The sequence below is a fragment of the Metopolophium dirhodum genome, chromosome 5, assembly GCF_019925205.1.
Source record: "Metopolophium dirhodum isolate CAU chromosome 5, ASM1992520v1, whole genome shotgun sequence".
Classification (NCBI taxonomy): domain Eukaryota; kingdom Metazoa; phylum Arthropoda; class Insecta; order Hemiptera; family Aphididae; genus Metopolophium; species Metopolophium dirhodum.
Window position 1 is genome coordinate 4840570 of NC_083564.1, and position 20243 is coordinate 4860812.

The 20243-nt window shown below is 28.0% G+C and overlaps 2 protein-coding genes across 3 annotated transcripts in view; one reads left to right on the forward strand and one right to left on the reverse strand.

Moving 5' to 3' along the window:
* The window catches only part of LOC132944519 (lysosomal-trafficking regulator-like), a 28138-nt gene extending 11215 nt beyond the window's left edge, over positions 1 to 16923 (forward strand). For both annotated transcript variants that reach the window (XM_061013907.1, XM_061013906.1), the window contains 41 exons: positions 35 to 2169; positions 2241 to 2336; positions 3183 to 3340; positions 3418 to 3551; positions 3927 to 4037; positions 4113 to 4276; positions 4355 to 4470; positions 4545 to 4710; positions 4770 to 4937; positions 5016 to 5269; positions 5331 to 5693; positions 5786 to 5864; positions 6211 to 6401; positions 6479 to 6652; positions 6740 to 7021; positions 7097 to 7352; positions 7419 to 7525; positions 7654 to 7869; positions 7946 to 8152; positions 8229 to 8546; positions 8612 to 8815; positions 8938 to 9142; positions 9206 to 9382; positions 9461 to 9617; positions 10166 to 10304; positions 11419 to 11666; positions 11915 to 12136; positions 12213 to 12325; positions 12391 to 12602; positions 12663 to 12806; positions 12866 to 13110; positions 13196 to 13262; positions 13321 to 13452; positions 13514 to 13755; positions 13834 to 14135; positions 14205 to 14374; positions 14459 to 14682; positions 15234 to 15435; positions 15497 to 15714; positions 15777 to 15848; positions 15913 to 16923. In XM_061013907.1, coding sequence (XP_060869890.1) covers positions 35 to 2169; positions 2241 to 2336; positions 3183 to 3340; positions 3418 to 3551; positions 3927 to 4037; positions 4113 to 4276; positions 4355 to 4470; positions 4545 to 4710; positions 4770 to 4937; positions 5016 to 5269; positions 5331 to 5693; positions 5786 to 5864; positions 6211 to 6401; positions 6479 to 6652; positions 6740 to 7021; positions 7097 to 7352; positions 7419 to 7525; positions 7654 to 7869; positions 7946 to 8152; positions 8229 to 8546; positions 8612 to 8815; positions 8938 to 9142; positions 9206 to 9382; positions 9461 to 9617; positions 10166 to 10304; positions 11419 to 11666; positions 11915 to 12136; positions 12213 to 12325; positions 12391 to 12602; positions 12663 to 12806; positions 12866 to 13110; positions 13196 to 13262; positions 13321 to 13452; positions 13514 to 13755; positions 13834 to 14135; positions 14205 to 14374; positions 14459 to 14682; positions 15234 to 15435; positions 15497 to 15714; positions 15777 to 15848; positions 15913 to 16042 — 9520 coding nt within the window. In that variant the 3' untranslated portion in view covers positions 16043 to 16923. The remainder of the gene's footprint in view (positions 1 to 34; positions 2170 to 2240; positions 2337 to 3182; positions 3341 to 3417; positions 3552 to 3926; positions 4038 to 4112; positions 4277 to 4354; positions 4471 to 4544; positions 4711 to 4769; positions 4938 to 5015; positions 5270 to 5330; positions 5694 to 5785; positions 5865 to 6210; positions 6402 to 6478; positions 6653 to 6739; positions 7022 to 7096; positions 7353 to 7418; positions 7526 to 7653; positions 7870 to 7945; positions 8153 to 8228; positions 8547 to 8611; positions 8816 to 8937; positions 9143 to 9205; positions 9383 to 9460; positions 9618 to 10165; positions 10305 to 11418; positions 11667 to 11914; positions 12137 to 12212; positions 12326 to 12390; positions 12603 to 12662; positions 12807 to 12865; positions 13111 to 13195; positions 13263 to 13320; positions 13453 to 13513; positions 13756 to 13833; positions 14136 to 14204; positions 14375 to 14458; positions 14683 to 15233; positions 15436 to 15496; positions 15715 to 15776; positions 15849 to 15912) is intronic.
* Positions 16924 to 17321: 398 nt separating this feature from the next.
* On the reverse strand, positions 17322 to 20212 carry LOC132944132 (3-hydroxyacyl-CoA dehydrogenase type-2-like). Its single transcript, XM_061013315.1, has 2 exons — positions 19978 to 20212; positions 17322 to 18240 (listed from the first exon to the last, which is right to left on the reverse strand). Exon 2 carries the CDS (start codon positions 18220 to 18222, stop codon positions 17458 to 17460), a length of 765 nt encoding a protein of 254 aa, XP_060869298.1. The 5' UTR covers positions 18223 to 18240; positions 19978 to 20212; the 3' UTR covers positions 17322 to 17457.
* Positions 20213 to 20243: the final 31 nt, after the last annotated feature.

A 20243-nucleotide genomic window follows, 5' to 3' on the forward strand; every position in this document is an offset into this window, starting at 1 on the left:
AAATATATTAAAATCTTGTTATATTTTTTCATAGGATTAAAACTCATTCGTTGGAAGGGGATAAACCAAAAATGGTTGAGGAATCAAGCGAATCGGAAGCTCAAACTGCATTAGACATGATGAAATCGCCTAGTACACTACGTATTAGATTTAACCCAATGGACTTTGATTACTTCACAAATATTGTACGTAGTGAAGATGAACACAATGGGTCTGATGAAGAAGAAATTAACTTGTCCAAAAGAAGAAATTTGTATCCTGGTTATTTTTATGACGAACATATTAAATCTATTACCAGTCATACTTCAACTCCAAGCCAAATAAAGTTATTAGTATTAGATTTATTAACACAAATTGTATTGTTTGGTACACAGAACCCTTTAAAATATAATTTAAAAAGTAGTCACCAGTTTGTACCATTTATTGTTATGAAGTTTTCATTAGATAGTATATGTTTATCTCAGTTTGATGTCAGCAATAAAGATGATGATGTAATACAATCAAAAATGTTGTACAATATGGTTTTGGCTGTTAAAAAATTATATCAGTATCAAAATATCAGTGAAACAATTACTCAAGAAGGTATTGTACCATTATTGTTGCAAATTTTAGAAAATATAATGAACAAATCGAGAATAAACGAATTAAAAGAATATCCTTGTCGTCAAAAAATTCTTTTTGGTGTTGTGTGTGCACTACTGATGTTGTTCACATTGATGTTATTTGAGTGTAATTCATATAATAGTCATTTCCATTTTTTAAAACAAATTCGGGTAATGCTTGACTGCCAACGTGGCAAGCTAATTGAAAAATGTATTTCAATAATACTTAGTGTACGAGATCAAGACGCAGAACTTTCCACTAACCATGTTAAAATTGTTATAAATTTACTTGGTTTATTAGTGTTGAACATGAAGAAAATAAGACAACGTATGGTACATTTACAGCATTGTAACAAAATTAGACATAGACATTGCACTAAATCTATGTTGCATCATCATGACAATCTCTTTGGAGAAGTATATGTAAGTAGTTTAGTTCCATCTCAAGATACTGGCCAAAATTGTTGTGTTACTTCATTGTCAATGATTCTTATACGCCTTATGATCAACTTAGATAGTCAAGATAAAGAATTATGGTTTTATTTGGCTAAGTCAATTGGAGTAATAGGAATATGTTGTTGTGTGCCACTTTCTATAATTTTACCAAAGCTATTAAAAATGGTAGGTGACCATGACTATAAAAAGAGTTACATAATATTACAACTGATGGAGAAAACTTTATATCGAGATACAGGCGTTGCATACAAAGATAATTCTTGTAAGGTATGTTGTGATGGCGAAAACACTTCAGAAAGTAGTATGAATTCTTATGAAAAAAATAAGAAAAAGAAAGAACAAAAATGGATTACTTTTGAACTGTTTAGAAAATTATTAACTGGTTCAAGCACTAAACTATCATATACAATTGGATTACATTTGTCAAAAAATGCTTCAGTATTTATAAAGGATATTCAACATGTTATGTTGTTTCGTATATTTTATCCAGTATTTAAAACGAGTGAAAAATCATACAGGGAAAATAAGAATGATTCTGATCGTTTTTTAATAAATGTTTCGTTAAATATATTCAACATACTATTAGCTTCTCTAGATTTTACATCAGAATTTGATTCATTGAACGGTGTTAAATACTTAAAAGGTTTAATAACTGATCCAATTTTTACGAAATTGTCTTGTAATGTGTTGGAAACAAAAATCATGTCAAAAATGTGGACCTTGAATCAAATTAAAGCAACTCCAATTTTAATTACAGATAGTCAAGCAGAAGATTTAAATATTATTGTAACTGCAGTATTTAATTTAGTTGAATTATTTTGTGGCTATGTAATGAAACCACAGTCCATAAAAATTAATTTGAAATTTAAATACAGTTTATCAGCTTTGTCAGAATTCTTAAGAGAAGACTTGACTTTCAAAACTATAGATGAGTACCATGACTATAATAGTGTTATAATCAGATTGGGAGATTTATTTCAATGTTTAGCTAGACTATCATTGACATGTCCTCGAATTAGAAGTTATTTAAAAGTTTCATCTGTTGTATATCATTATGACACTCTTCTATCGGTTGTGTCTTTACTATTAACCAGGCCAATTAATGTGGAAGGTCAGTTGATTTTGTTATTTTACTTTACCTATTCAGTTTACTATATTTGTTTTCTATGTTATTATTTTCAGGTATGAATGTAGTTACACTTGAAGACAAAAATGTTATCAATTTAAAGCTTATTGAATGTTTACTAGTCTTAAATTTATCAATTTTTGAGGATAAAAGTAAGTGAAGGTATTAAACTGGACTTTGCATCTGAAATAAGGATTTCAGGCATTAGTATCGGGTATTTAAAACCAATATTGATACACTTTTAAATATTTAGGGTACCAACTACCTAAATTTAAACTCAAGTATTTTGTTTTGTTTGTAAGCATGTTGGGTATTATTTTTGAAAATATTTTTTATTTCACGTTTCATTGACTAATTGGTATAGTCCAGTAGCATCTAGTGAGTCCAGTGAGTCTAGATTGGAAGGACATTGAATAAAATGTGCATAATGACAATGTTATTAATATTCATATTTAGACAATATCATACCAAAAATAAACAAACCATAAATTAAAAATCACTAATGGATTGTAAAGAAACGGTAAGATAAGTCTCTCACAATAACCCTACCTGTTTTCCAATTCTACACACCACACTTGACAGAATTAAACAAATTTAACATTGTCTCATATTCATTTTTATATTGTAGGTATTTGAATGTTAGATTGAATCACCACACCAGGCACCACCAGCCTGCAACTAGTCTTTACTCTAAGAATACTAAAAAAATAAAAAAGATGTTGATAAATATATATTATTTATTATATTTTATTACATTAAAGTTCATAGAAAAATATTTTATTTAAATATAATTTAACCAAATTATTCGTCCATATTCTTAATGGGTAGACAATGTCTTCTCATTGTTTGCTATGACGTTTTTCCACTGGTATTGTCATTATTTTGGATACTTCATGGCATCTGTTTAATTTGGGTGCAAAGTCTCGGTTTCAGACATCTAAATAAATTATTGTTTTTAATATATTATTAATTATTTTTACCATCATATTTGTATGTAGTTACATTGGATTCTCATATAAAGGATTTGTTGATTGAAGCTTTATCTAAAGGACACATTGGAATTAAACAAGTTTGTAGCTCCTTAATTAAGTGTGCTACAGTATCTTATAATCGACAAACTTCAAATTCTCTAACGACTGATCAATCATTAACTAGGGTATATTTTTATTATTTTTTTTTTAACAATTGATTTACTTTTGTATAATATAGTATAATTATGTGAATTCTAAATAGCTATTGGAGATAGAAACACCAGGCAAATCTGAATGGTTACCATTTGATGAAGATGATGATTTTATCTCTGGTGACGAAGGTTATGAAGCAGATATTGAGTTTCAAAGTTGGATAAATATTGACTCATCTGACAAGTAAATATAATTTTTAAACTGCATAGATTATTTTGATTTTGTCTAGTAACACACTTGGGAAGGGTTTTGGGTAGAAAACCTGGTTGTACATGTTACGATTTGTAGTAATCGCTGATTAATTATTTTATTCAAAATTTTTTTTTGATTTATTTACTGGTGGTTAAGTCGGCTATTGATTTGGATAACAACAATAAAAATAATAATTATAACTGTCGACTGTTGATGTTGTAATAGTTGAATAAATTTGTATGCCCCCCTCGCTGACTACGTGCTTGATTATATTTTATATTTTTTATCTTGGCTAATAGATAAGTACCAATGCAATATACTTAAATATTTACCAGTTATAAATGCATTACATTATTATATTTATAGAACTGCAGATGAGACGATTTCCTATAAAAATATTCACCCAGACACAAAAAAATTGAATATTATGCATCCAGCATTGTGTACTTTGGCTATAGACCTTATGACTTTTTCCAGGTAAATTTAAATTATATTAAAAATATTCCATCTTTTAATCTAATTAAATGTACAATCTTATTTTCTTAAATCTAGGAATCTTGATAATTTAGATGGAATAATTTATTGTTTACAAAGACTAATTGCTATTTGCAAAGACAATGACGAAAGTTGTATAAAACTCGCGAAAGAAGGACTTATTTCTAAATTGTTAAACTGTATTGAAGAACATGTTAATAATAATGAACGAACTGAGATTTGTGAGTATATATTTTGTATCTATAATTTAGTTTTGCTAATCTTTTATTTGACTAACCTACCTTTTTTTTTTTATACAGATGATTCAATTTATTCTTATATGATGGAACTTATTGCTTTAATGGCTTGTCATTATATAGAAACTTTTGAACTTGAGATGTACTTGAACTTGTTTAAAACATCTAATCCACCTCTTGTAAGATAACTTTCTAGTATAATTTATGTGTAATAGTAGTTCATGAAGTCTATTATTTATTTATTTAATAATAGAAGTTATTACTCCTGCCATTAATTTACGTGACTGATCATATACCAATCGCATGGCAACCATATTACAGTATTCAATTTCCTGCAAAATTAATCTCAGATTTGCCAATCAGTGATAGACCTGCAGAAGCATTAGCAATTTTAATTCGAGAAAACCATAAAGAAATTAGTATGAAAAAACCAATTACGTTTTAAATAAATACTAATTATTAATATATTTTATTTTAGGATTACTGACACCATGGTCTGTATTTGCTCTAAGCTTACCTATAAATACAGATCTTGGGTGGTCTGTATTATCAACAGGCTTTTCATTATCAATGTGGTTACGTTTAGATCATGTGCATAAATGTTTAAGCATAAAGAGAAACAATTCTGCAGAATCTATCGGAAAGAGTAATGATATAACTTAATATTACTTTTATTAATATGGTTATAGTAGTATAGTATATTAATAAATAAAATGTATTTTAGCTCAACATTTGCAAAAAGAAACAAACAATTTAGATGATCTAACTCATGTATTTTCCATTGGATTTGATGCAATGCTTATAGAGTTTTGGTTGAACCCTTTAACCGATGGTTTTGTTGTAAGACTCACAAGACCAAATGAAAATAAATTTGAATTACTTTCTGAAGTAAACTTTAACAACTGTTTGGGTTCAATTGCCTGGCATCATGTTGCTATCAATGTAAATGGTATTAAAAAAGGAGACAAATTTATTGAGGTAAAATATTTAAAATTAAAATTTAATTTGTTCAATCTTCAGTAAATTGTATTTTTTTTAGATAACTCTTATAATAGATGGACTGTGTGAAAATAAAGCTAATCTATTGTTTAATGGATTTCTTATTAAGAAACCTCGGCCATCCAATGTTCTCTTAGGCGACACAAGAGATAATGCTTCCCCTTTTTCAATTGGAAACATTTTAATGTTCAGATTGCCTGTTCTAACAAAAGAATGTGCTAGCACTCTTGCAGCTTTTGGACCTGATTTAGAAAATTTGGCAGATTGTTCAAATAATCCATTAAAACCAAATTTTAGCATGTTGTTCAATGATTCAGTTTATAATTTAAATACATCTTTAAATTCTAATTTGGATTGGAATCAAATGTTGAAACAAAGTTTTGAAATCATTAAACCCCTGCAGGTAACTCAAATTAACTAAGATGATAGATTTGTTACGTTTGGAAATTTAATCTCAAGATAATTAATAAGTAAAATTGTTGGTATTTTGTTTAGGACGTGATATTATTGAGTTTCACTCCAAGACAACCACTCACAGTTTCTTTGTATTCTTTGACTCTTCCAAATCCCACTGGTAACATTTTTATTTAACTTTCATTTAACAAACAGTTAAGAATAATATAAGAAAAATAAATTTATAGCATTGAATGCTTTATATTATTTTATTTAGTAAACAGACTATTGATTATATTTTTTTTCTTTACTCTGCACGGAATAAGACTGACCTGCGCGTAGCGAACCGGTTTTGGTCTGCCACCTCGGTACATTGTTATTCCGCGCAGAGTATATATGGATATATTTAAATAATATTATACTTTATGCTTAGTAGGTACACAAACAAACTTATTATAATAAGTAATAAAATATAAATTATGAATAATTGATAATAAGTGTTTGATAATAGTTTTTGTATTATTTAGGTTCTTTATTTCCTCCTACTCAACCATTAATGTTCAAGATGACTGCATATGATTTACGTGCATGTCAGAGCCCGCCTCAGGTGATACCTACAGTAATTGTTAGTTCTTTTAAAGTGCTTGAGCCACATGGGTTACTGACTGTAGTCAATAAAATAGGAGGCATGCCTCTAATATTATTTTTATTTGCAAGGGTAAATAAATTATAATTTATATATTATTTAGTTCAAATACTTGGTTTTATGATAATTTATCATTATGTTTTAAACAGGTTATAGAATTTCATTCATCTTCTAATGATCAAGTAAAAGCGTTAAAAATTCTGTTGCATTTTGTACAATCTGATTCTAAATTATATTCAGAGTTTATTATACTTGATGGTTATAAACTATTAACAAAAGCTTTGATTTCTTCAAAAATTCAACCTAGTTGTCCAATGCTAATGGTATATATATTTAATACTATTTACAATATCATAATAGAAATGTAGTTAGTGCTAAATAATTATACTTACATTTTATTTGATGGACAGGTCCTCCTGGAAGCAGGTTGTAATAAAAAGGGATCATTTGTTTATGTAAATGATGAATGGATTGTGAATATGTTTTATGAAGGAGTTTTGTTAAATACTTCTTTTATAAAAGAAGTAATTTTGCCATGTTGGAAGATATGGACTGCCAATAATCAACAGATTATACAGTATCTTTTTAAATTTTGTAAACATCTTTTGTCGTTGAACCATCCACATAGAAAATTTAATTTGAAACAAATTCAATCATCTGAATTATTAGAATCAATTTTATTGCAAATTAAGGTAGTTTTTTTTATAAAACTAGTTTTGTTATATTTATATTTTAAAAGATTTTTACTATAATTTTTTTGTCCATAGTGTCAATTATTGTTAGAAGATTCAAATGAAACTGCATTAATAGGATGTGTTCAAAAAGATATGGTTGATTTTGTACAAAGTATTTTTGATTTACGAACAAATAAGAGTTATATTACTTTGATATTAGACTTCTTAATTGCTGTACATCCAAGTAAAAATTTGTACTTGCCTCATTTAAAAGCATCAGTATATTTTGTTCTATCTCCTCAATCAAGAATGTATGCCTCACCTGATCATCACATTCATGTATCGTCAGGTATTTGTTTACTTTTTATACTAAAATATAATTATTTACCTTTAATTTTACATGTATTGTTTTTAGAATCCGAAGAGTATGATAGGAAATTTAATTTAAACGATTACTCAGAAACTGACTTTTCTGGTTCTATTGATACTCTCAGGTTAAATACAGAATTATTAAAACTCCAGGTAAAATAATTCATCTATTATAATATCCCCTTGTAATTCCTTAATAAGTTTATAAAATGTTTTATATTATTTCATTAGTGCAAAATTAAATTTCTGATTTGTTATATTAATTTATATTTTTATTGTAGGTACGGCAAGAGTTGTTAAAAAATAATAAAATAAATTCATCAAGAGCTAGTGAAGAAACATCAGAAAGTAGTGACCATTTTGTTCCAGAAGAAACTGGCCAGGATTCTGGTATAGACGGTAGTGTGAATGATGCCATAGCTATTAAAAACAATGAAGGGAATTTGTCTTTAGACTATGGTAATGCCTGTGAAGCAGAAGTGTACTTTGGAGCTCAAGTAAATCTATCATCTATAAATATTAAGTATTTCAATTTCTTTTAATATTATTAACATATAATTATGTTTAATCCAGAAAAAAATTAATGAAAAACAATTTAAATCTTCTGATTCGGAAAGTCACAGTGAGATGATTGAAGGTTTATTTTCTATACTAAGAAATGTCATAATTAATATTTCAAATTGTGTTCCCGGTAATGTTATTGATAAAATGTTTGACGCCGAGAAACTGGTGGTTTTACTCAATAATCCTAGTCCCTCAATTAAAATTATAATTTTAAAAGTAAGTTTGAAGTTAGTTTTGTTGATATTAACAGTTACGTATTATATTCATTAAACATTTTTAAATCTTGTTCCAGATAATAAGTGTGTTCTTACAACGATGTAGTTTATCATATGCTAAGAAATTTGTCACTAAATTTAAAGGATTTTATCAAATGGCAAATATATTGGCATTACATCAAACTACTGTGAATTTAGTTGACACTTGTGCTTCAATATTTACTGGTAGTTATTGGCTTCCTTTGGATCAACAGCTGCATTGGGACCAATCTGTGGAAATGGGTTCTTTTAATTTTTCGGCGGTTCCATTATTACTCTCGCTGTTACCAAAATCTACATTTAATTTGACATTGTGTACAAACATAGTTAACTTCTTTCTCAAACTCGTAACCAAAGTAAGAATTTCAGTATCAGTACAGTTAAATTTAAAACAAAACTATGGTTTCATGTGTGTTTATAGGTTCCGCAGTGTTTGCATACTATTTTAGAGTATGGTTTGGTCGAATGTCTATTAAAAACATTATCAGTAATAGCTAGTATTTACCCTACTTCTCAAAGCCATACAGACTTAAATAAGCAAGATGTACTTGTTGATGATATAAATTCATTATTAATAACATTGATTACTTCAGCTATTCATACTCCTGGTATACAAAATATTCAAGTGAGTTTTAATATTTCATCTAATTATTATTATCATTAATCTCATCATTAATTTCATCTTATAATATTATCATTATTATTATCATTAATGAATTAAACTAAATTATTTTTATTATTTTTCAGATTTTAAATGATTCTGTTTACCAGTGTCGTTATTTACAAAAAGCAGAAATACAAACATCAAGTGAGGGCGTCAAGTCTAACTTAACCTTAAGGGAAACTCAACGTTTTATTTTAGAATCTGGAATGGACACAATTCAAGACCTCATACAGACTCAACCACCTTTAGTTCCTGCTTTATCCCGGTTGAAGAAGAACCTGAGTTCTGGTATTTTACTTATTAAATATTTAACCATTCAAGTTGATTTTGTTATATTATTTTACATTTTAGTGTTATCTTTGAACAACCCAAAAGAAACAAATAACGTATCATCCATGTCGAACAGCGAATCAAGTCTTTTTAGTATCGTATCTAATAGTAATCGTCAAAGGTCTCTATCTAAAGCGGAATTAGTTGAAAGATACAAAAATATAATCATTCGTTCTGTTGAGTTTATTTTTGCTTCAAGTAAGTCAAATAATGTTCATAAACATATATAAACAGGTTGTTAGTTTTTATTTTATAATTTAAAAAAATGTTGTATAGATGAAAAAACAAGTGATGAAGTTACTCCTGAAGTAGCTTTTGGATGTCATTTATTCACAATTCTTCTGTACAATCTTACTAGTATTACACAAAACACAAGAGAACAAAGGCATCATCCATGGGTGTCTATTTACGGTGCTGCTCGTGATGTTATAAGGTAGGTACAAGAATTTAGTTTACATTTTCAATTGTTTTTTAACTATAGAAACCCTATATAATATGTAAATATGTGATATTAAAATAATTTAAAACTCAGTGGCAACCTTTATTATGTTTACCAATTTTTCGGAGACATTAAGTTACCAGTAATATGTTTTGTATCAAATGCTAGATTATCAACAGATATCAACAATTTAGATTTTTAACTTATTTTGTAACAGAAATTGGCAAAATGCATGATTTGTGGAGAACAAAAGTTTCAAACTATTGCATCTATGCCCATATGCATAGTCAAGTATGTGTTACATAAGACATGTTAAACTATGCCTTATGTGACATACATTTACTATGCATATGGACATAAGTCTTTCAATTCATGTTTTAATACTTAAAAATTAATTAATTTCAATTATTTTATCTGAGTTTCTCTATTTTTTTAAACATTAGATCTTTATTGTACCTATATGTATATAAATAATTTAAGTTAAGTTCATATAGTTTGTAAAATAAGTATAAAATATAAGTTAAAAAAAAACTTTTTTTTAGATTGCAAGGTGCCAATTTATTAGTATGGCTTTTAAGTCCACATCAAACAACAAGGATACGTATTTTTGCTGTGAAATCATTATTAAATGAACCTAGATCTAAAGAATTGTTCAAAAACATAATATATATAAATCCTCAGGTATGTTATGTTTTTTGTTATTGATGTATATTGTGTACACAACGAGTGCTGGTTAACAACAGAACTTTATTGTCAGTACTGATAATAATAATTCAATATCTCTCTTTATCCAATATTGTTATTAACATTAAATAAATAAATTAAAGATTTGAAAATAAAAGAACACTAAGTCTTAAAAAAATCAAATAACTATATTTTATATAACTATAAAGTATCAATAAATTATTAATAAATAATACATTTATGACAAACGTAACATTAGGACAATGAATATATAACTATTAAGTAACAATATTAAACTATGAATTAATTGGTTAGGTTAGGTTGTTAGGTTAGGTGCTATGTTATGTACTTGTAAGACGGAGACAAAACATGTGAGTATCACTTTCTCTTAAGAGCTATATATTTTAGGTGATTTTACACACCTACCACTTCTTGTATAGATTTGGTCCTTACTATTTTATTTTTGATTAACTTTCTCTCTTACTTCCTGATGCCTCTCGTTCTCTGAATTTTGTGTTTCACCAGTTCCCTCTATAACATTGTTAGATGAATCATCACAATATTACCGCTTTTTTGTACACATTTATTTCTAAAAGGTCTTAAATTATATAAATTCCTTTTAATAATTCTCCCATTTTCTTGTTTTATTTTGTATGATCTTAGCGTTTCTGCCTTCTTAACTACTATACTCATATAAAAATGTATAAAACTAAATGTATTGATGATTCAAAAAAGAAACCTTTATATTTTATAGTATTACAATTAATATATCAAAAATGTGCCTTTAAAGATTGTAATATTTGTTGCAAAATAAAATAACTTCAGAATAAACTATAAAGATTAATAAGACAAATATAGGTACTATTCAACTATTTTTATCCCAATAATAAAAAAAAACAAATGTATACGTTATCGGCACCTCATACTTCTAAATACATTTTTAATTTGATTAAAATTTGAGTAAAATAATAAAATTTAAATTAATAATTAATTTAAACATAATATTTATATTTATTATTATATTATATTAACGGTGTTATTGATGATTTCATATTATACAAATTAATAATAGTTTCAAAGAATTTATATGTATTTTAATTTACATTTTTAGATTGAACAAAGGTTTTATATTTATTTGTATTCATTGATGAGTGCTGATTTAACAGTACCTCTTACTGAAGAGGAAATGTGCACATGTGAAGCATTGAAGGAACACTTGATTGAATTAGAATTATTAACTGCTGACAGTAATGGAATTGTCTATGAAAATGAATGGATGAACCAGATAGACAAAGTTTTAGGACAAATGAATGTAGAATTAAACGGAATGGATATTAGTCAAAATGATAATATCATAAAGTATGTATATATTATTATATTTTTAATTATTTTTTAGGTTCTTTAAAACACTTAGCTTTATGTAACTCTTGTTGTAAAATGTCAGTTCATCTAGCAATGTTAAATGATTCAATTTAAATGGATTGACTGCTTTGGTCCTGTTATAAAATATAACTTAATTCAAGATTTTCTTTAGACCAACAAAAATGACAAATTTATCATAGTTTTTAAATTTTGTAATATTTTAAAATTCTGTTATATTTTTACAGAAGTGTTTGTAAATGGGACAACACAATAAAGTTGATTTGTAACTCTGCCATAGCAATTACAACGATTGTGTCAGATGAACAAAATTCCCATAGGAAACTTGTACTAGAAAAAACTAAACATAATTATAGAAATACTATACAAGCCACAATACGATGGAAATCTATTATCAATCAAATGTCCCACGAAAAGGCGCCATGGTATTTTCCAGAGTCATATCCAACGTAAACAGTATATCTTGTAAACAATATTCTGACATGATTTTTCTAAAGTTTATGTTCACATAACATATATTTTTAGATCATGGGAACTTAATCCAACAGAAGGACCTAGTAGAGTAAGAATTCGCCTTCAAAGGTGTCATTTAAACATTTTAAAAAGATTCTTTAAACCTGAATATTCGCAAAAAGCTGGTTAGTATTGTATTTTCATTTGTTATTGAATTTGAATTATTGTTAAAACTTAAATTTATTTTAAGAAAAAAATAATATCAAAGGACCTCTAGACTACTTAATATCAGATGATATGGAAGTTCCTGTTTCTTCTGCTGTCGTTGAGAGTTTATTGTCTCAAGAAAAAATATCGTACATGTGCACTGCAAAATTAGTACACCCATGGCAAAAAATTAAATGTGAAGTTCTAATCAGTGAAAATGCAATTTACATTGTTCCTACTGAAAACATATCAAATGTAACATTTTACAAAATAAATTAAATGCACAGACATTTATTTTTGTTTATATTATTATAGTTTCTACAAAATGATTATTCACATGTGCTTAAATTCGACGAAGTCAAAGAAATACATAACCGCAGATATTCACTTAAAGAAAAAGCTGTAGAAATATTTCTTACTAATGGAAAAACATTTTTAATTGCTTTTCATTCTCAGAAGGTACCAATTTATTTTTATTTTTATGTATTTCATTATGTAAAATTGGCATTTGTTCTCAGGAAAGAGATGAATTTGGAAGTTATTTATTGAATTTTCCATTGCCAAATCGTATCACCAATGAAATACTGAGTGAAACAGTTGATTTATGGAGGACACGTCAAATCACCAACATGGAATATTTATCAATTCTGAATAAAATGGCTGCACGTTCTTATAATGATTTAATGCAATATCCTGTTATGCCATTTGTTTTAGCTAGTTACAATACTACGGAATTAGATTTGAATCAGTTATCCACGTATAGGTAAATTATACGATAATATACAATAAAGACTGATTATACATTCATCATAAATAATTTAAACTATACATGTATTTTTCAATACTAGGGATTTGAGACGGCCTATGGCAATTCAGAATAAAAAGAAAGAAGCTCATTATATTCAACATTACAATGTAATATTTTTGATCCTTATCTGTGATTTAAGTTTACATGTAATTTATTTCATTTCAGTATTTGAAAGAAGATATCCATCACTTTGGAACTGATCCACATCACTATAGTTCACATTACAGTAATTCTGGTACAATATTACATTTCTTGATCAGAGTCCCTCCATACACACAAATGTTTATTAAATATCAAGTAATACAGTTAAATGTTCTCAATAAAACTATAGTTTATCCTAACATTTTTTTTGCTACAGGATAATAACTTTGATGTACCAGATCGATCATTTCATTCAATGGAAATTACCTGGCGTTTGTCGTCTGACGAATCAACTACTGACTTGAAGGAACTTGTACCAGAGTTTTACTACTTACCTGAAATGTTTATGAACTTTGAGCAATTAAATTTTGGAGTTAAACAATCCGGAGAAATTGTTGATTCTGTTAAATTACCAACCTGGGCTCAAAACAATCCAAGATTATTTGTACTTATTCAAAGGTAAATTAAATTAAATGAAATATTTATTTATACAACAATTTGATTTAATATTATTGGGATACTAATTAATGTTTAAAGGCAACTTCTGGAATCTGAAATAGTTAGTGAAAATTTACCACATTGGATAGACTTAATATTTGGTTACAAACAGACTGGTAAAGCGGCAATTGATGCAATCAATGTGTTTCATCCAGCTACTTATTATGGATCACATATAGAAGAGACAGAAGATCCAGTTGCGAGATCTGCTTTTAAAACTATGGTCAGCACTTATGGACAAACTCCAAGACAGTTATTTCGCTTTCCACACCCAATGACAGTTGATGATTACTCTCCCAAAAATGTGACAAAAAACACAAACTGTCGAAATGTTATTACAGGTAAAATGTTTCTTAGACTCTTTGATCATGTTTATTTTCCATTTGTTTTATTTCATATGTCTTTTATAGGCTTAAAAAATTTAAAATGGGGAAATTATGTCGGATCACCAGAGGAAAATGTCCCCATGTATATTTGGAAAAGAAAACACAAGACTCTGGTTACTAACTTTGTGCCCTTACTTACCAATGATGTATTTGGACTATCAAACAACTCTGCTTTACTCTTGACATATTCAAAAGTAATTATAATAACCATTGTTAAGTTAATGTTTATTTGAAAAACTATTGATTTTTTAATTTAATTTTTACTTATTATCTTTTAGGAAAAATCATTAACATTACTAAATGAAGGAGTTACTGTAATGGCTGCAGCAATACTTACTTGGAGTGAATTTGACAGTGTGGTTAGAATTAAACAGCGCAAAGAAGCTCCCTCTAAACCAGCGTTCAAATTTTTTTCTACAGACAACATCAGTACTATAGTCACAGCACCACACTGTCCTTATGTTTGGATTGGTTTTGAATCTGGAATCATACATGTATACAAGTAATAAAATACTTGATTAAACTTATGTTTGATTTTTGTAGAGTCTGTTATAAAATAGTTTATTAACAGTGGTGGTTCTAGTGTACCTGTGTACGATCAGGGTGGGCGGCAGCTGCCTGTACCAACATTTCTGGTGACACTTATTGAAAAATTAAAAAATATACCCACTTTTAATATTATTGAGTATTTGTGGAAATAAACATAAATATTTTATTATGAAAATATTTGGAGCAGAAGGAATTTTATTCATAATTAAGACCTATTTATAACTGTACTGTTGCGCATATGAAACTTAAGTCCTATATTCTATTCAAGTTAAGTAACATAGTTAGCGGCTGACTTGTGCTTAAGAACGTGTATTACACGGCAGGTATATAGAATATAGATAGTTGACTCGGTGGGGTTACAAAAGTTGTTGCCTGACACCGCTAACTATGGTTCATAACAGAGTATAGAACCGAGCCTGCTTATTTTAAGTGGCAACGTAACTTATCTAAAAATGAAATATTGTTTAACTTATAAATTGGAACTTAATGTGTGATCTATTTCAGATTTTATTTTGACATAATTATTGGTAATGTTGAGATATTTAAAGAACCGACTGTTCTTGTTGGCCATCGAGCAAAAATATCTTGTATAGCGTTGAGTCCAGCATTTAGTATTGCTGTTAGCTGTGATAGCGAAGGAACTGCAATTATTTGGGATCTAAATGATATTGCATACGTGAGATCATTGGAGCCCATGACGTCCCCAGTAATAAAATATTTTGAACATTTTGTATTATGATTTAAATCAATACTATCGTTTTGTCTAGATAAATTTAGTTTCCATCAATGAAATTCTTGGTGATATTGTTACAATTGCCTATAACTATAATAGTGGAAAATCAATTATGACACTTCAAACTATAAACGCCTCGTATATTGGAAGTATAGAAAGTGATAAAAAAATTACAGCAGTATGCTTTTCCAATGCTCCCGAAGGAATATCGGTTAATATTATCGCAACAGGATTAGAAGATGGGAGTGTTAAGTAATTACAGCTGAAATAAGTAAATTTTACATGTGGTTTAATATGCGTTTATCCCTTATCAGATTATGGAGCACGTGGGATTTGTCTTTTGTTAACGAAATACCAATTATTCATTTTGATGGAGCAGTCATAGCGTAAGTTGTGTAAATAAACCTTTTAAGTTTCTATTGTTTAATTTGAATTTTGGTGATCTTGTAGTATTATCTATTCGAGTGATTCTCAACATTTATACATATCAACAGAAGATGGAACAGTGACAATTTGGGAGTCTGCTGGCGCTAAGCGAATTAGTAAAACGCCCAAATTTTTAAATCTTAGCATGCAATAAAACAAGATGGGTTCATGTATTGTGGTCTGAGGCTCTTCAACATAGTATTATAATAAGACTGGTGCACCTACAAATAAGTATAATATAATGAATATTTTACAAGCGAAGAGATTAAGAGACAGTTTAAAGTTTACGTATTGATATTGGTTTTTTAAAAAATTTTCCTATTTGATTTTATTGTAAATACATAATTGAATTGTAGATTTATATTTATGTTAAAAATAATTTTTTTTTTTTTTACTTTTGAATGTTTAGAAAAATTACACCTTTTGTTTTTTTTACAAAGTATTAATATAAACATATTACATTATTATTTATATTTTAAGAGTATTTTATATAATATACTGTTGATTTTTGGTTTAAGTTTCAAAGTGTATAAATCTGAATCGATTATTTACATATTTTTACATGAGAAATCAGGTATAATGATAGAAATTATCTTGTGGCCCCACAAACAAACCATTCATAAGTGCGTGTACTATAGTTTCTTTTCAGGATTTACGTGTAGGTACAAATAAGTGCTACAGCAATATTATAACTGACACATATAAAAGTTGTTAAAATGGTTTCTACTTTAATGGTATTTGTTAATTGTATCTAAACGTGTACATTCAAATTATTATTGTGTATGTTTTTAGTTTTAAATTAGACCATATTTATTTAAGTTATCTTATTTAAAAATATATACATTTATAAGGGGGTGGATTTTATTATTATATAATATATATATATTATAGTTATATTCCAAATTAAAATTTTTTTATTTGAGTTTTATACTTAATTTTAATTAAAATTTATGTTATTACTTATTATATAATATTAACAGAGAAACAATTTAATAATGTTTTAAAGTATTATTATTGAAAAATATATTTAAATTAATTATACTTATTTTATGTTCAATGTTTTTCTTTATTAATATTGGTTGTAGATGTATTTTTTGAGTGATTTGTATTACTAATTATGTGTGAAAACAGTTCTGTTTATAAAAAATTATTATATATTCTTATATGATTCTGTGGAAGTTTAACTCCAAGCATCACGTTTAAAGATTTAGGTGGCTCATTTAAATTCATAAATATTAAAATATAATATATTATACAGGTATCCTCTCAATTACAACTTTTCCTTCTTATGACGGTAAAAATGATAAATCGGCAATCAGTAGCCTACATTGATTAACCGTGCACATACATATAATATATATTATGGCTTATGGTATGACATATCTCGTATGTGATAATGCAATTTCTGTATAATAAAAAAAAAACACTCAACATAAAAATGATAAATACATTTTATTTTACTATTTATTGACAACTACTAAAATTAAACATATTATTAAACATTAATAATATATTATTATAATAAGAAGCACAAACTTAATATATATTACGATAGGTACTAAAAATGATTTAGATAAATCTGATTCCGCCGTCTATTCTAATAACTTCTCCATTTAGAAATGGATTATTGACAATGCTTACAACAAGATTTGCAAATTCTTCTGGTTGCCCTAATCTTTTAGGAAATGGTGTCATATCTGCAAAATAGTTTTTAACTTTGTCTGGTAAATGATTTATTAAAGGAGTGTCGAATAGTCCTGGAGCTATTGAACAATGTCTAATGCCTTGAGATGCCATATCCCTTGCGAGAGGTAATGTCATTGCAGCAATAGCTCCTTTGCTGGCTGCAAAAGCAACTTGGCCCATTTGCCCATCATAAGCAGAATATCCTGATGTATTGATCACAACTCCTCGTTGACCATTTTCGTCAATTTCGTTATTTCCCATCAGAGCGGCACCTAATCGGATAACATTGAAACTACCTACAGTATTTACCATAAGTACATCGGTAAATTCTTCTAAGCTGTGGGCACTGCTTTTGTTGAAATTAAATACTTTACGTGCAATACTTATACCAGCACAATTGACGATTAAGTTTAATTTTCCATGGAGTTTTTTACACGTGTCAATAGCATTCTGAACATCAGTTTCAGATCGTACGTCAGTTGGAACGAAATTAGTGTTGGGACCAATTGTTTCAGCAACACTTTTTCCTTCTGATGACTGTAAGTCACACATTATTACTTTGTATCCATCTTTTACAAGCCGTTCAACAGTGGCTTTTCCTAATCCGGAAGCAGCTCCTGTGACTAAACTTACAAGAGCCTTAGACATGTTGAATTTTATACTATTCTGAAAAAAAAAAAATTGTTGATTAAAATATTTATAAGGACATAATAATAATATTTTATTCAAATGAATTCAAATATATAGTGTACTATATAAATAAAAATGGGCCTACGCCTAGTGTTACAGAATATTTATATACATAATAGATTTAGATTATAGGTACATTACAACAAATAAATATAGAGTAAGAATATATAAAAACAAAGTAAACATACAATTAATTAGTAATAAGTAATAACAGCTTAAAAGTAACTGTTGGTATAGAGCATACCACAATACAAAATTTAAAATTTTGAATAGGAGCGCGAGGAAGTTGATGTTGGTGTTCTTGTTGCAATGGGGGAGTTAGTGGGATAGTTTGTGTAGTAATGTGGTATATAAACAATATGATTTTTTAAATTCTGATGAAAAGGTGTCAGAACTAAATCCTTAAACTTTTAGAGCTTTTATAATAGTGCTCTCTATATGTTGATTAAAATTATTTGAAAAGATAACACACTAAAATTTTTGATACATAAAACTGATTCGAGTTGATTATTATTTATAGAATATGCAAATTTTATAGGTGTTCATGACCCATAGAAACTTATCGAGTAGAATTTAAAAATGTTATAACTCATGCCTCGTTTTTGACCACAATCAAATAAAATATTCAATTAATTTTGTAAAATATAACAGTTATCAATTGAGGAAACACAAATATACATTTTTGAGTCTTTCACAAATAACAGAAATTGACTATTTAAGAGGGCTGAGGAGATATCATTACTACATATAACTATATTAGGAATAAAAGTGAAGATAAATAACCTTCTTCGGGAGTGCCAAATGCAACTAGCGCTGTGATAGAAAAGAAATATTGCGCTCCAGTAAATTGAAATCTATTAGTTACTTAAATAAGACTTGAGGGGATGTTACAGTGTACATTTGTTGTCTTTGTCTTACAATTGTGTAACATAGTAAATGTTACACTCTAAAGATCATGTTTAGCTCCGTTAGTTTAAAAATTAGAGTGAATTGAACTCTTATAACATTTAAAGGTAAGATTATTATCTAAGAGGTCAATTTGGAGAACGGAGCTTCCCATATGTATATGTGGACCCAAAATACATCCAAATACAGCGTAAAAATAGAAATAATAGTTAAAAAATAAATAAAAAAAATCAATTATTGTTAATAAACATAAAAATATCTACATCATATGTGGTAGACAGCATTAAAAAAAAATATTTCCCTTCCACGGTTAGGCCTATGAATAGCCTTAAACTATGATAGTAATGGGTCACTAAAGCCTACCCGCTGAAGTGCAATAAACAGTAGTTCATAATTCATAAATCATGATCAACCCGGTCGAAATGATTATTCTTATATATGAACAAAAATGTATGGAGAATCAGACAGTGTAAACGTGTAGTGTCACTAAATAATCGGGTTGTTGGGACTAAAATAAAAGACATGTCGGAATCCGATACAAATTTGAATAGAAACTTATTGATACTTCTAAAAACTTTAGATCCATTATTGTCTGAGGTTTTGGGCATGTGTGTGTGTGTGTGCTGCTATTGAAACAACTGACTAATTTATATTAGAAAGTACCGTAAAGCATCTATAAAAATCGTTGTTTTAATTTGAAACTGGACAAGGGTTTACGTTTGGGTTTTCGGTAAATTCGACCTTTGCATAAGGTACCTTATGTATATCACTAACATCAAACATTAAAATGTTTAAATTGGTACTCACATTTTGTGTGGGAAAAACAACTGTCGTAAACAAAAAACATTTGAGCAGGCATATGGTACGGGAATATAATAAATAAAATCTTAATTTTCAGTTAATGGCCATAGTGTATAGTATTTGCTATAAGTTATAACCGAGAACTCACTAGTCACTATACTATTCACAATTCGTTATTACATAGAAATACATCTAACGCACGTGACCAAGTCCACTGGCGGCCACCAAAGTGCCATTTCTTATCTACGAACTTATGATCGCCGGCACGGGGA